The 14,289-nt window shown below is 46.9% G+C and overlaps 2 protein-coding genes across 2 annotated transcripts; one reads left to right on the plus strand and one right to left on the minus strand.

Annotated features, from left to right (window-relative positions):
• The first annotated feature begins 55 nt into the window (after window positions 1-55).
• Window positions 56-3,941, plus strand: MCPH1 (Microcephalin). Its single transcript, XM_069062277.1, has 5 exons — window positions 56-688; window positions 739-903; window positions 1,015-3,405; window positions 3,454-3,531; window positions 3,579-3,941. Exons 1-5 carry the CDS (start codon window positions 242-244, stop codon window positions 3,888-3,890), a joined length of 3,393 nt encoding a protein of 1,130 aa, XP_068918378.1. The 5' UTR covers window positions 56-241; the 3' UTR covers window positions 3,891-3,941.
• A 114-nt stretch (window positions 3,942-4,055) lies between these two features.
• Prm (Paramyosin) lies at window positions 4,056-13,910 on the minus strand. The gene is made up of 11 exons (XM_069062278.1): window positions 13,630-13,910; window positions 13,411-13,467; window positions 12,867-12,953; window positions 12,648-12,814; window positions 10,385-10,622; window positions 6,971-7,732; window positions 6,810-6,922; window positions 5,373-5,697; window positions 5,132-5,326; window positions 4,707-5,084; window positions 4,056-4,657 (listed from the first exon to the last, which is right to left on the minus strand). The coding sequence occupies exons 1-11, from the start codon at window positions 13,741-13,743 to the stop codon at window positions 4,469-4,471; spliced, it is 2,625 nt and encodes an 874-aa protein (XP_068918379.1). The 5' UTR covers window positions 13,744-13,910; the 3' UTR covers window positions 4,056-4,468.
• Window positions 13,911-14,289: the final 379 nt, after the last annotated feature.

A 14,289-nucleotide genomic window follows, 5' to 3' on the forward strand; every position in this document is an offset into this window, starting at 1 on the left:
TTGAGTTGTTTTAATTGCTGGTGCAGTTATTTTGGTCAATTAGACCAGATATTGAATCCGGCGATAACTTTTGTGTTGGTATTATTGTTTAAATGGCCGTTGGCGCGAATTAGCGTGCCGAGGAATGTTTTTATTGTGACATCTGGGCAGGGGCCCCCCAGGAAAAATAATTTGTTCAAAATTATCGTCTCCTGTGACTCGATAATGTTTAGTTTATAGTGAGTGTTAGTGTACGCGCAGCATGTCGGAGCCGGTCCAAGGGCCACCCTCGGACCTCGTGGAGGCCCTCATGAAGGACCCCGTGAAGAGGGCCCTCCTCCTCCAGCTCCTCGTCAAGGAGAAAGACGGTTTCGAGGCCTACAAACGCGAAGAACTGAAGAACACGACTCCGCTAAAAAAAGTGAAGAGGATGCATTGTGAGAGCCCCACAGCCCTGCAGCGCAGGAGGGCCTTGGAACAGCGAAATCAAGACACTTCGGAAAGCTCGTCGTCGGAAATGAGCGAGGCGAGTACGGAGGTGAGGGGCCCCAAGCTGCCCTTTGACCAACTGCTCAAAGGGGTGAGGGCGTACGTCGAGGTCAGGAGGGACAACGTGGACAGGTCGGACGGGATCAAAGCCGTCATGAGGCTGATGGGGGCCACGATTATGGATCAGTTCACCAAAGACGTCACTCACGTTATTTTCAAAGTAAGTAGAACCATTCTCCAATGACCAAATTTTTTTGAATTTTTGTACAGGATGGCTCTTTCACGACGTTCGAAAAAGCCAGATTGATGAAGATCCACTTGGTGTCGGTGCTGTGGCTGGATGCGGTCCGGAGGCACAACGCCAGAGTCCCGGAAAAAAATTATCCCGCTTTCGGGAACCAAGTCTGCGACAACAACGTCTCAATTTTGTGCTCAGTAAGTAAATCACCCCAGAAAAAATATTGCGAATAGAATAGGTCTGCAATCAACACCTTGAGGCACTCCATGTATGTATTTGCGTTGACAATATTTTTGTGGCGTTTCTAGCAATTGCAAAAGGACTACGAGGAGGTCATCAAGGACGAGAAAAGACGAACGATGTCTTCGCTACCCAAGAGTTCCAAACCCAGCGACAAGAACAGACGACGGACCGTGATGACTCCGCAGACCTCGAGGAGCAGCTACCTCACCGCTCAAAATGTCACAGTTTCGGATGACGACCAAGAGGTCGCCACGATCTTGTCTCAGAAACCGTCGGAATCACCCGATCTAACTTCGGACGATTCCGATTGCGGCGTGGTCAACGGACACACCAGCAAACGTCAAAGGAACGATCTGGACCTGGTCGAGATGTCGGTTTTGACAGATGACGAAAGCGGTACCACGAAACGCGCGACTTCATCCAGCCGTCTGGATTCCAGCGACTCCACCTCCTTGCTCAGCAGAGTTACAGTGAGGCAGAAGCGGAAGACCAATTACGTGACCGCCGACATGGTCCTGACCCCCAACGTGGAGTCGGCAACTCGCTCAAAAAATACTCTGGAAGCTGACAAGTCCAAGAAAGTACTGCAGAACTCCACTCACCAGTCGAGCGCCGTGTCCTTACTGGGAGTGTCCACGGACAGCGAACGCACCAAGAGTGGACTCGGTGGTTCCGCACAAAATGAATCTCAGATACAGAAGCGCAACTCTAAGTCTAGTGACAAGGAGAATCGTGGTTCCGGTGGTACTGTTATGTCTTCTCTCAGATTGAGTGACTCTCTCCAAATGGAAAGTAGAAGAAGTGGATCGAAGTTGAGTTTATCTCCGAAGAAACAGAGTCTCGGGTCTTCGTCGGTGAGTTCTAGGAGTTCCAAGTCTGACGTATCTGAGAAGGGGAGAAGGAGTAAAAATATAGAGTTGGCAGATGCACGAAAAGATGGGGAGATTCCGAGTGGTAGAAGAAAAGGGACAAGAGCAGAATCAGAAGACAGAAATAGAATTGAGTGTGTTGACGAAACAATCGACGGTAGTGATTGTGGGACCAGGAGTTCGAGACGGGTTAGAAGAACGACCGCGATGACACCGAGGGCAGCAGTAGAAGATCAAGAAGATTCTAGCGAGAAAGAAAGGAAAGGTAGAAGAGCCACATCAGTTGGTCTACAAACCGGAAGAAATGCGAACGAGATTGAGGGATCACAGTCGGTGGAAGTTGGTAAACTGAGAAGAAGCAGTAGAAGATCGACTTCTGTGTTTTCGTCGAGGTCAGAATCAGAAAAGGGAACAAGTTCTAATGAGATTAGGAGATCAGAATCGGAAGAGCTAGAAGATTCTCTCGAAACAGAAAGAACTGCAGCTAGAAGAAAGTCGAATGTGATTGACAAACCGCAGGCTGCGGACGCTGGTACAGTGAGAAGAAGTAGAAGATCGATTTCTGTTGTTTCGTCGAGATCGAGATTTGAATCGGAAGATGTAATTGACGACTCCCAAAAACCTGCGAAAACCGTCGTAGCTGTGGTGTCAAGCGAAGACGAAGCGAAGAAATCTAAGAAGCCCCAAGAAAGTCAAAGACCTCCGAAGAAGTCCAAGAAGCCCCAAGAAAGTCCAAGTCCTCCAGAGAAGTCCAAGAAGCCTCGGGAAAGTCCAAGTCCTCCGAAGAAATCACGCATCGATTCGGCCAGCACCAAGAAAAAGAGAAAATTGTACAATCCAAACGACGTCGTCGGTTTTTCCCCGCCGCAAGACGACAAAGAAAGGGAAGAGTATCAGAAGCAGAAGTCGCAGAAGAGTCCAGACGGGGTGCAGATGTCGCAGAAGAATCTAGACGGGCTGCAGAAGTCGCAGAAGAGTCCAGACGGGGTGTTCGTCAATCCCAACAACGTCCACATCACTCCGCTTCCGTCTAGACAAAAGACGGCGACTTACGCGGACGTGAGGACGTCTAGCAGCGACGAGAGCGAGATAATAAAGATCAAACCCACGAAGAAGAAGAAGAAGAAAGAGAAAACCCCGGAACGCAGAGACAGCTCCACCGACGAGCAGCGGGAGTTGTTGGACCTGTTGACGAATCGCGTCGACGCCAGCCAGCCGAGGCGTTCGCAGCGTTTGACCCTCTCGGAGACCAGACCCAAGTACACTTACTCCAGCTTGGACAGCCAATCGACGAGCAGCCTCCCGATCACCCCCATCAAGAGGAGAAGCACCCTCGACTTCGTGTCGATATCGGAGAGTCAACGCAAGCGCAAGCTGAAACCGAAAAGAACGTCGAGCATCGTCTGCACGAAAATGCACCGCCACCAAGTGCTCAACTTCGAAAGCATCGTCAACGACCTGGGGGAGTTCTTCGTCGAGGACCGGGTCACGGACAAGACGACGCACCTAGTGGTCGGAGATGCCAAAAGGACGATCAACATGCTGAGGGCCATAGCGCGGGGGTGTTGGATATTGAAGCACGAATGGGTAAGTGCGAGGGGTGGGTTTTGTCAGAGTGTAAGGGTGGAGTTGCAGTTGCTCAAGTCGCACGAGGAGGGGAGGTGGCTGAACGAGGAGGACTACGAGCTGACGGAGTTCTCGCCGGCGGTGCAGGTTCGTCAGTTTGTTGTTGTTTGCAGGGGTCTCACAAAGTTTTGCAGCAATGTCGCCTCCAGAGGGAAGCTTTCGGGCGGCTATTTTCGATGGATATATTCAAAGGGTGCGGTCCCATCTACGTGGGCAAATCTACCACTCCGAGACCGGCCGATCTGAAGGAGTTGATCTCGATCTGCAAAGGTAAAGTGACGACGAGCCAAAGAGGCGCGGCGGTGGCCGTGGGGGAGTGTCTCAAGGGGGATGAGGTGAATTGCGTGACGGAGATGTGGGTCCTGGATTCGATCCACTTCAACAAGTTGAAGTCCTTCAAGAACTATCTGATGAAAACGACGGCTCCACACAGTCCTGAGTTTTAAGCGCTGAGCGCCATTTTATTTTATCTTTTGGAATATACAAGCTGATTTATACCAGTGTTTTTATCGTTGAATAAATATTTTGCTGAAAATAAATTGAACTTGGGACGGTTTGGTCCTTCGAGCCGGATCGAGGAGTCGGTCAAGGTCTCGAATGAAAGTCGCGGCTGTATACAAGCAGTTTATTCTTACACGGTACATTCAAACTTACATATTACATTGTCAATACTCCTGCATCCTTGTAGAAGTTAACAGTTTGATAAACATGACATCCCGAAACCTACAGATTTCCTTACAGCCCTCTCGAGTTACGTATTAGGAGACACGTCGCGATACACGGAACAAATATAAATCGCTCGTCGTTTGTTGCGTACGAAATGTGTATGTTTCTTGCATGTTAATTACATAACAACAATCTTTTAAAGAGAGTGGTAGTTATATGTATAATAATTTTTCTCAACATTATGTGCACGAACGAAAAATAAAATAAAAAATGTAATAATGAACAACATGGACCGGTCCGAGTGTCTGATGGTGCGTTAGTGACAGACGAATCGGCGATCAGTGGCTAGGCAGTTGGGTTACTCGGTTCGGCTCTCCTGCACCAGGTAGACCTGGGAGCCGGGCACGGAGCTGGTGGTGACGAAAGTGCGGTGTTTGGCGCGGATCAGCGACAGACTGCTTTCGGCGGTGTCGGCGCGGTCCTCGGCAGCCTCCAGTTCCCTCTGGAAGCGGCGCACGCGGGTTACGCTCTGGTGGGAGACGCCCTCCTGCAAACACTCGTTAGCAAACCGTCTCCGTCGCCGCCTCTCATCCTACCTGTTCCTGCAGCTGTCTCTTGAACATGGACACCTTGCAGTTGGCCTTCTCGAGCGATTCGTTCAACAGGGCGATGTTCTTCTGGTCCTCCTCGCACTGGATCATGACCTCCTTGACGGTGCGCTCCTTCTTGCGCAGGATCTTGATGGTCTCGGCGTGGCGCCTCTTCTCCTCGTCGAGCTCGACCTCCATGTCGCGCATGCGCGCCTCCAGCTTGCTGATGATGCGCTTGCCGCCGACGATGGCGTTGGCCTCGACCTCCTCGAGGCGCACCGACAGGTTCTTCACCTCGATCTCGAGCGACTTCTTGATGGCCTCGATCTTCACCACGCGCTCTTGCTCCTCGTGCAGGATCTCGACGGTGTGCTTCAACTCGGTCTGCAACCCGCGCGTCAAAAACAAATTGTCTCGCGAGCGCGACTCACCTGGATGCGCTGGTAGCGCTCGTCAGAGATGCGCAACTCCTTGGTGACTTCGTCGTAGTCAGCCACGATGGTGCTCAGCTCTTGCTCGATCTTGCTCTTGGCCGAGGCCAAGTTGACGTTGATGGTGGTGAGCTCGTTGATCCTGGTGCCGGCTTCCTCGACCATCTGTTCGGCGGACCTCTTGCCGCGAAGAGCCTGCAAAGAGAGCGTCACGCATGCTTTCGGTGGGATCTGGACGTACAGATTCGTAGTTGCCCCGGATCTCCTCGATTTCAGCGGTGAAGGCCTGGATCTTCCTCTGCGAGATGCTGAGCTGGTCCAAGGTGACCTGGAGCTGCCTCTGGACCTCGTCGTAGTGGGCGGTGAGTTCGGTGAGCTGCAAGGACTGCTTCTTGATGGTCTTCTGCAAGTCGATGTTGGTCTTGTTGGCCGAATCCAGGGACATCTCCAGCTCGGTGATCTGGATCTGGAGCTTCTTCTTGATGCGGGTGACCTCGGTCTTGAGACGGGTCTCGGCCTCGACGACGCGAGCGTTAAGTTGTTCGATTTCGATGCTGGTGGCCTTGCTGCAAACAGACACAATTGCAACAGGTGATGGTGCGTCACGATCGAAAAAAAATTGGCTGGCGCCGCTCCCGGCTATTTTTGGTCGGTGCTTGCGTAATTTCACCTTTGGTCGTAGAAGTACGCGGTGCTGCGGCGGTCGAAGCCTTTCAGCTCTTTGCTGAGGGCGTCGAGAGGCTCCACGCACTTCAGCTCCAGCTGCTGGAGCAGCCTCTTGTCCATGACCTTGGCGTGCTGCGCGTAACTGTAACTCCTCTGGATCTGGCTCATGTCGAAGTCCACCGCCTTGGCGATGTTCTTGGAGCTCTCCGACCGCAGGTACGATTCGATGGCTTTGGCGGAGCGCCCTCGCAGGTGCTTCTGCGCCCCCCGCAGCGACATCTCCACGTCCCTCTCGGCGTAGCGGTCGTACCCCAGATCGTCTGCCATCTTCGACTTGAGCGTCTTGATCTGACGCACGATCTCTTTCTTCTTTCTGACCTGGACTTTCTCCGTGATGGTGGCTGCGGAGACGGACTTGCTCAGTTGGAAGGAGCTCTTCGTGGTGGAACTGAAGTCACGCAGACGCGCCTTGGCACTGGCTTCTGTGCGTCTGGCGATATCGTCGAGGGCCGTGGCCGAATAACTTTTGACGATCCTCTTGGGATCGTATTGGCGCAAGCCGCGCTCGTCGGTCCAAGGCAGGTGGGGGTACCTAGTGGGGCCGTCCCTCTCTTTCTGTTCTATGTAGTCGATCATCGGCTGATAATAGTTGATGCCTACGCCGTAATTGTACTCGTAGAAGCCCGTCAAGGGGTGCCATTTTGAAGGAGTCTCTCCCGACATGTCAATCAAAATCGATACAGCACTGCTATTTAGGTCGATCGGAAGCTCCTTTTATACCATGTAAGTATGATGCAGGGCAAGTGCCAAACCAATAAAGTTGACCGACGTCAAAGTCGCCTTATTTATAGACCGGGAGCTTGCCAGAAATGCAATTTGTTCACGAGATAAAAGCGCGAAGGTTGTTTTTTATACAAGTGATCACAATTAGGAAGAGTTACTTCTTATAAATAGAAGCACAATCAGAGATTTATCTCTGTTGGTGGTGTGACTACGATTCAGGACCACTTACCGTATGGCTTCGATCTCTTCGTCCTTCTCCTGGAGACGCTTCTCAGCCTCGTGGCGGAACTGTCCGAACTCGGAGGACAAGCGCTGAGAGCGGAGTTCTTCGGCTTTGCGACCCTAAAACCAAACGGTCAACTCCCGTCGACCCAACTCCCGCCAACTTACAGCTTCGGCTTCCCTGTAGGCGGCGGTGAGCTCGTCGCGCTCGTTCTCCAGTCTGCGGAGTTCCAACTCCAGCTCGTGCATGCGTCTGGTCAACTCCGTGATGGTGTTCTTCGCGTCGCTCAAGTCGTCAGCCAACTTCTTGTTCTCTCTGGCGAGTTGGTCCTTGGCCTCGCGGGTCTTGTCCAGCTCGTACACGGTCCTCTGCAACTCCTGTTGCTTGTTGCGGAGGTCCCTCTGGGTCTGCTCGTACAAGTTGACGGTCTCCTCCAGTCTGGTCTTCAGGTCGATGTTGATCCGCTCCAGCTGCTCGACGCGCTTCTGCAGCTCCCTGGCGGTGGTGTTGGCCTTCTCCAAGTCGATGATGAGGACCTCCACCTCGGACTGGAGACGCATCTTTTGCTTCTCCAGGTTGTTGATCTTGACGAGGAGGGCCTCGATGTGCTCCTCCTGTTCGGTGATCCTGGCGGTGTACTTGCGGCGGAGCTCCTCCACCTCTTCGGAGCGAGCGACGCACTCGGCTTCATACTTGGATTTGTACACCTGGACCTCGCCTTGGGACTTGACGAGTTGGCGTTCGAGGTCGAGGCGAGCCTCGCTCTCTTCTTCGAGTTGGACGCGGATGGATTCGAGTTCAATTTCGATCTGGTGGAGCTGGGCTTCGAGGAGGGAGCGGCGGCGCTCGTCGTCTTCGGCGCGGCGCCGGGCGTCCTCGAGCTGGCTGGCGAGCTGGCTCTTCAAGTAGTTAGCGTTCTCGAGGGTGACCTACAGGAGATAAAATATCCAAAATGAAATGATAAAGACGTCTTTGTGGTTCTCATAAAAGAATTGATATCCAGAATTGAAACTCTTTACAACTGTCAACTGTCAAAAAATTCATTTCATTCAGCGAATTAAATAAATCACGCAATAAAAACATAATATAACAAAAGATAATTTGCAAAAGATAAAGAGGTAGAGTTTACATATTAAAATTTGAAAATTTTCATAAAGGAATCTTGAAAAATGTGAGTTTTATAAAGAATGATTTTCAATTTTGAACTGCGCGCCACTTTTCAAGCGTCTTTTTAGACCCGGGTCCAAGGCTAAAACAATAGTTGGCGGTGAAATACGTTGAGTTGGTTTTTATAATTTATCACCTCTTAATTAGCATTAATTTTGTGTTAAATTCATAGAAAATATAACAGCTTTTAACTCTAGTTCCCAAGAAGTGACAATACTAAACGGGTAAGTAAAATTCGTACAGATTAAAAAAAAATGATGAATTTAAATTAGGTTAACTTTGGATCCATAATGAACGAGTTCTACGGATGAATATTTTATAATTTCATTTAAAAACATTTTTTCTGCTCAAGCTAATCACATTAAATAACTTATTATCAATTACGTATTAATTTTAATAAATTTGACCATGTACAGGACCGGCTCTAGGTACTGGCGACTCATTCAATGGACGCCATTTTATTAGCATACAAAATGTTTTTTCTTTTTTGTGTTTTTTTTTAATTATAAGGGAAATAGCTTCAACTTAAATCATTTTTACAATTTTGGTTTCGCCGTTTTGTACTGACCATGAGAAAAAGTGAAATCTTTCTCCAAAATTTTAAATAAATAAATAAAAATAAAATAATTAATTAAGAAAATGATCACCTATGTTATACTTACTAATTTATATACAAAATTAAGAAAAGAAAGTTAGGTGTAAAGTCCTTTCTTTCCCTATATTGATACGAGTACCTAATTTTTTTTTTGAATTTTAGTTTTTTTTTTGTTTTACAGAAAGATATACCCTGTTTCTTATAATGAAGGCAGCTATTGCCAGAAGGAAAGAGTATTTTACAAATATGTAAAGTTAACTGAACTATGTACTATCGGTGGACATTAAAAGCTGGGACATCCAAAATTTGCTCATTGTGTCTCAGACTTTTGAATTGTCACTCAAAATTAAAATTGTCATTAAAGAACTGAACTTTAACTTGATGTTTTTGACAATATGTCATAATTTTCATAACCTTATTTGTAAAAAGCCAAATTTACACAATGTATATTTTTGAATTTTGACTTTATACAAATTTGATGTTTGTCCCAGTTTTTTATGTCCACCGATAGTACATATTTTAATACAGAAAATGTTTTGTTAAACCTGGACTACAATGAAGTATGTACAGTCGATGGACAAATAAAACTGGGACAAAAATAACAATCACATAAGTCAAAATTTACAAATTTGCATCGTTTAATTACGGCTTTATGACAAATAGGTTAACTTTGGTATGACATATTATATAGACACTGAGATATATTGACAATTCAATGGTCTGATTTACATAGATTAAATTTTAAGTGTCCCAGTTTTATTTGTCCACCGACCCTACATATTAAAAAATGTATTTGAATTAAGTCGCTTAAAATCATCTTTTTACAACACTGCTTTTATGTGATTCAAATTAAGCCCCGCTGAATGTAAAAAGATGTTATGTATTATTATATTTTTGTAATTCCTAAAGTGAATTAAACATTTTCTATGAGTGTGAATATCAAAAAATATGTGAAATACGCAAATAAGTGAATTTTTTCTACTCCATTCCCAATTGCACATAAGACGTTAGAAAATTTACTGCCGGAGTAGTCCAAATCCCAGAATGAAAATTAAACGTTTTGTTCATTGTTATTTATTAATTTGCTTTGCTCTCTGCGAGATTTATTTTTTAACGTCTGTCTGTTGACACTTCACGCTACCAACATCAATACAGTAAATTTTACTAGTCTATTCTAAAACGCCAACGACCTATTTACAGCACTCAAATGACGTCATTTGGGTGCTAGAATAGACTTATTCTAAACGCAAAATAGAAAAAGTAATAAATCAATTCGTTTGATACATATTCGGTGTCATTTTACAAAAACAAAAATAATAATTATGTTTGTTACAGGGTGGTTTTTTTTTTGGAAAATTTTGGAATTTTGAATTAGTGCATTTCGAAAAGAAACTAAAATAGAAGATTTCTAGAGATGCTCTCATCTAAGAAGTACATAATGCGCACAAACGCGTTTTCGTCGGACGAGTCTATATTCAAATTTTTAGGGGAGGTTTGAGTCCAGCGGCGTACAGATCCATTAACCACGTGGAAACCATGTGCTCGTTGTTATTTCTAACCTAACCCCGTTAGCGTTCGGAAGCGTTTTGTTTTTGTTATTCCTTTCGCTGTGTATCGTTATATTTTTCCAACAAATCTGTTCTTTTCTGTTGACGGTCAGATTTCGATGAGTCATTATGTACTTCTTACATGAAAGCTCAAGTATAAGTGAAAAACTTAGTTTTTTTGTCATCAAAAACTCGCATAAACCTTAATTTTTCTGAAATGGGTCTACTTGTTCGTGGCCAAGCAATTTATATTTTTTTGCTTCTTCTCCTACCTTGATATCTTGAACTTCCTTGACGAGCTCGATGTTCTCCTGTGCCAAGCGAGTCTTGTGCGAGGTGATATCGACGATGGTGCGGTTGAGCTCTTCGATCCTGACGTTCAATTCGGTGATGCTTACTTCCAATCTCTCGGCGTGCTTGATCGAGACCAATCGCTCCTTGTTCAAGCTCTCGACTTGGGACAACAGTTCGTACACTTCCGTTTGGAATTTGCCCTTCTCCTTCTCGGCCCTGTCCGGACGAAAACACACCGATCAGAAACGATCTCCATTCAAACGGACTATTTTTAACCGCTCCAAATACTTTCGTTTTTAAAATTAGACCGCGAACAGGTCGAGACTCGAGACTGCACTGGTTTCGGGACTCCCGACGATTCGCCAAAAAATCCCGATTCATAAATTCGCGAATGGCACTTATGACTTGTGTAATTGCTGCGCGACAAATATGGCAACGATATGCGGTCGCGTTATTTATAAAGACGAACACCGACGGAGATGGACGAGGAGTCTGAGAGGCCTTTGTTGTCGGTGCCATCTTGTCAAACGTACGAGCAAACCGAGAGTCGAATTCGGAATCTATTTTGTCTTTTCCAATCTCGACGACAGCGCTTACTGAACCACGTGTGATGCAAGACACAAACAAACTGTACCAACAGAAACAAAAGATTGTTGTAATGGAGTTAAGAAAATGGCGGAGGCGCCGGGTCAGTTCATTTCCAGCCCATTGCGCCAAATTTCTCCACTCTATTTATGCCAATCTCATAAATCAGTTATGATATAAACATTTTCACCTACATTACTCGCCTTAATTAATTCTATTCTTGATTATTATGCTTTGCAAATTTATGAGTGCAACGACTACAGCTTCCGCCATAAAATTCCTAAATCCGGCTCGAGGGATGTCCCGTTTTGATCATCTGCAATCCTTCAATTTCGCTTCTGCTTGTTTGGATTGCTTAAATTTATATCTCTGTGTATTGCCATTGTGCCATGCATCTGCTTTAATGTTTTGTAACTGGGGTCATAACTTTTCTCGATGTGTACACATCAACTCCACAAAACCCTGAAGATGTTTATAAACAGTCGAAACAGTTATTAACCCACATTTTGATAATTTGGACGCGATTCTAACGCGTTTTTACTCATTTCCCTTAGTCCATTAATTCGCACGTTACTGTACGTTCCCATTGTTCTTAATTCTACTTAACCGGTACCGTAAGTAGCTGTAGTAGTAACGTTTATACAGGATCATTATAAATGATTGTACCATCTTAGTAGGCGTTGGCGGCTAAATTGAATGTGCCGCAAGCTTGATAACATAAGTGAGACTAGCATCGCCGATAGGTGGCGCTACTGGCGCTAGTGGAAATCTGTCTACTAGTTTGCCTAACGTTGCGAAGCAGGCGGCACATCCAAAATTTGTGTGGGTTTTCAGCGCCAACTGCGATGGGACAATCATTTATAATGACCCTGTACTGATTCTGGTACTACCTTAGACTCAACGGCATTCAGTGTAACTATTTGGCACGTTCCTTTTACCATCTCAGTATCTTAGTATTGGTTAGTATCTTACTTCGTCCCTCACCCCTGCCAAGTAAGCTGTTCTGCTTGCTTGAATTAACTCAGCCGGCGGAGTTCGGAGGTGAGGTTATGTGTACCGCCGTACTCTGGCCGTACGTATGTCAACGTATGTCAGATTTTTTCCTTGAACAACTTAGGTTAGAAAACTTGGTTGCTTGTAAATGGAAAATGCTAATTACTTAACATAATCTAAGTCAAACTGACAATAAAATCGCGTTAAGTAAACTGCTTAAAATTTGATTGCAAAAACAAAATAAACACGATTGCCTTTGGGTTGTTGATACAGTTTACCAAGGATCTATTCTGTGTTACGTTATGTTTACTTTGTTTTATTTACAGTTGGTACGTCGGTCTGTTGTTGATAAGTTTACGTTTGTCGTGCGTTGCGTTATGTCAGGTCTGTTTTGTTTACGGTTGATAGTAGGTTGTTGCGCAACGCGATTTCAACCGGGTACGTTGAATTTCGGTAGAAGATCGCCAACAAATAAACCTTCGACTTTGACGATGTTATTGACCTCCGACATTAGTGTCGTAAAGATCTCATCGCTTCGCAACTTTTCTTTTTTAAATTCCAAAGAGAACCCAATTTTCCGGCATTCTAAGTGATCTGAGCCAACAACGATCTGGCCTTCGTCCAAATAAAAAATGATGGAAAGGGAAACGGCGCGGTCCTAACCTGGATTTGGCCTTGCCGAGCACGTCCAGTTGTTCCTGGAAATCGACGACGATCTCCTGGTGCTTCCTCTTCAAGATGGCGGCCGTCTCCTCCGACTCCAGATGGACATCCTCGAGCAGTTTGCGCAGCTTCAACAGTTCAGTGTCGCGTTTCTTGTTGATCTCGAACTGGAAAGTGTCTCGGTTAGTTGGGACGTCGTTCGAGAGATGGCGTCGTTACCTGACTCTCGGCGCCACCTTCCGCCTCCTCCAGGCGTTCGGTCAGTTGGATGACTTGCACGCTGAGGTCGGCCTTCTCCCTTTCGATCTGTAAAAATAATTTCAGTGACCTTGTCGGTTTCGTAACCTCATTGACACCGGATTTTCGCAAGCGGCGCCCGAAATAGAACCGGAACGGCACGAAGCGGCCGATCGGTCGCGATCGGGCCGGATTTTTGGCGAGGTTTCAGAGGAATTTTTGACGAAATTTCGGCTTCCTCGCCTCGTCCGACCGTTGGAGGCGAGCCAAGCGTGCGGGGGTAGTCGAGGGCGAAGCTGGTGAGGTGGCGCAACCGTCGGAGGGAGGATTTTCCTGGCCATCGCTGATGCAAGGGTGGTTATTTTTGGCCCTGAGAAAGGAAAATCCGACACCGGTGGCGCGCTTGCCAAAAATCCAAAATAGATGGGTTAGTTAAACCTAGCGTGGCCTAAATAAAGGCGCGGTCTAAAAGCGGAGCTTTGCGTAACGCTCCGGTATTTTTTCAATGGAAAGCCGACTGACTCACCCTCTGTCTGAGTTCTCTCTCGATCTCCAAGTCTTCGTTGAGGAGGCGGATCTTGTCCTGCAAAAAACTGATTAAAAGTGTGTGTAAGGCGTGTGGTATTTGTGATTTTGGTAGCGTGTTAATTGTGGCGCCGGTCTCTCCCGAATCACTGCACACTTCACAAAATCACGAAAATACCACCGAAGGGCGCGCACTTCATCTCGTCCACTTGGTTTTTACCTCTAATCTGGTTAGGGCGCTGAGATCCGCGCTGTATTCGATGCTAACGTCGGCGCTACCGCCCCCGCTGGAGCGGTAGGTGTATTTGGAGGTCTTCGCCACGCTGGAAGACATCTCTGCGAATTCCAATTAGTCTGTTGCAGTCGTTGTAGTTGGGATGCACTGACCGTCGAAATTTCAGTGTAAGAAACCCGCGTGCTGCGCCGCCTGACAGTGGTGGCTGAGTCGTTCGTATGAGCGTCGCGACGGCGAAAGCCGGAATAAAGTGCGAGACGGAGGCGGCGCCTGCGTTTTAACGCCGCCGAAAGCCGGGAGCGACGCGCAACGCCTCGCGCACCTCTGACTCAGGACGAGGGGACCGTATTTCTGGAAGGACGCCGGGCTATTTTCGAGGATTGTTTATGCAGTTTTTATGCATGGGGATGCGGGATCACGGGAACGCTCGCTTTATTCCTTATTCGAGCTTATCTGGTACGCGCCATCGGCCAGGATTAGTCACTTGGTGACGGGAAATTATGACCGGGATGTTTTCGTCCACCGTCACCGAATTAATTGCGTGATGGGAAACATGTCTTCGTTCTGATCGTGGGGAGTCGTGACGATCGTGCCAAAAGATAGACTTTAGCTGCCACAGTTTCCATTTTGCAACGTCCGACCTAC

Source organism: Tenebrio molitor, chromosome 1 (genome assembly GCF_963966145.1).
Source record: "Tenebrio molitor chromosome 1, icTenMoli1.1, whole genome shotgun sequence".
In the NCBI taxonomy this organism is placed as follows: Eukaryota; Metazoa; Arthropoda; class Insecta; order Coleoptera; family Tenebrionidae; genus Tenebrio; species Tenebrio molitor.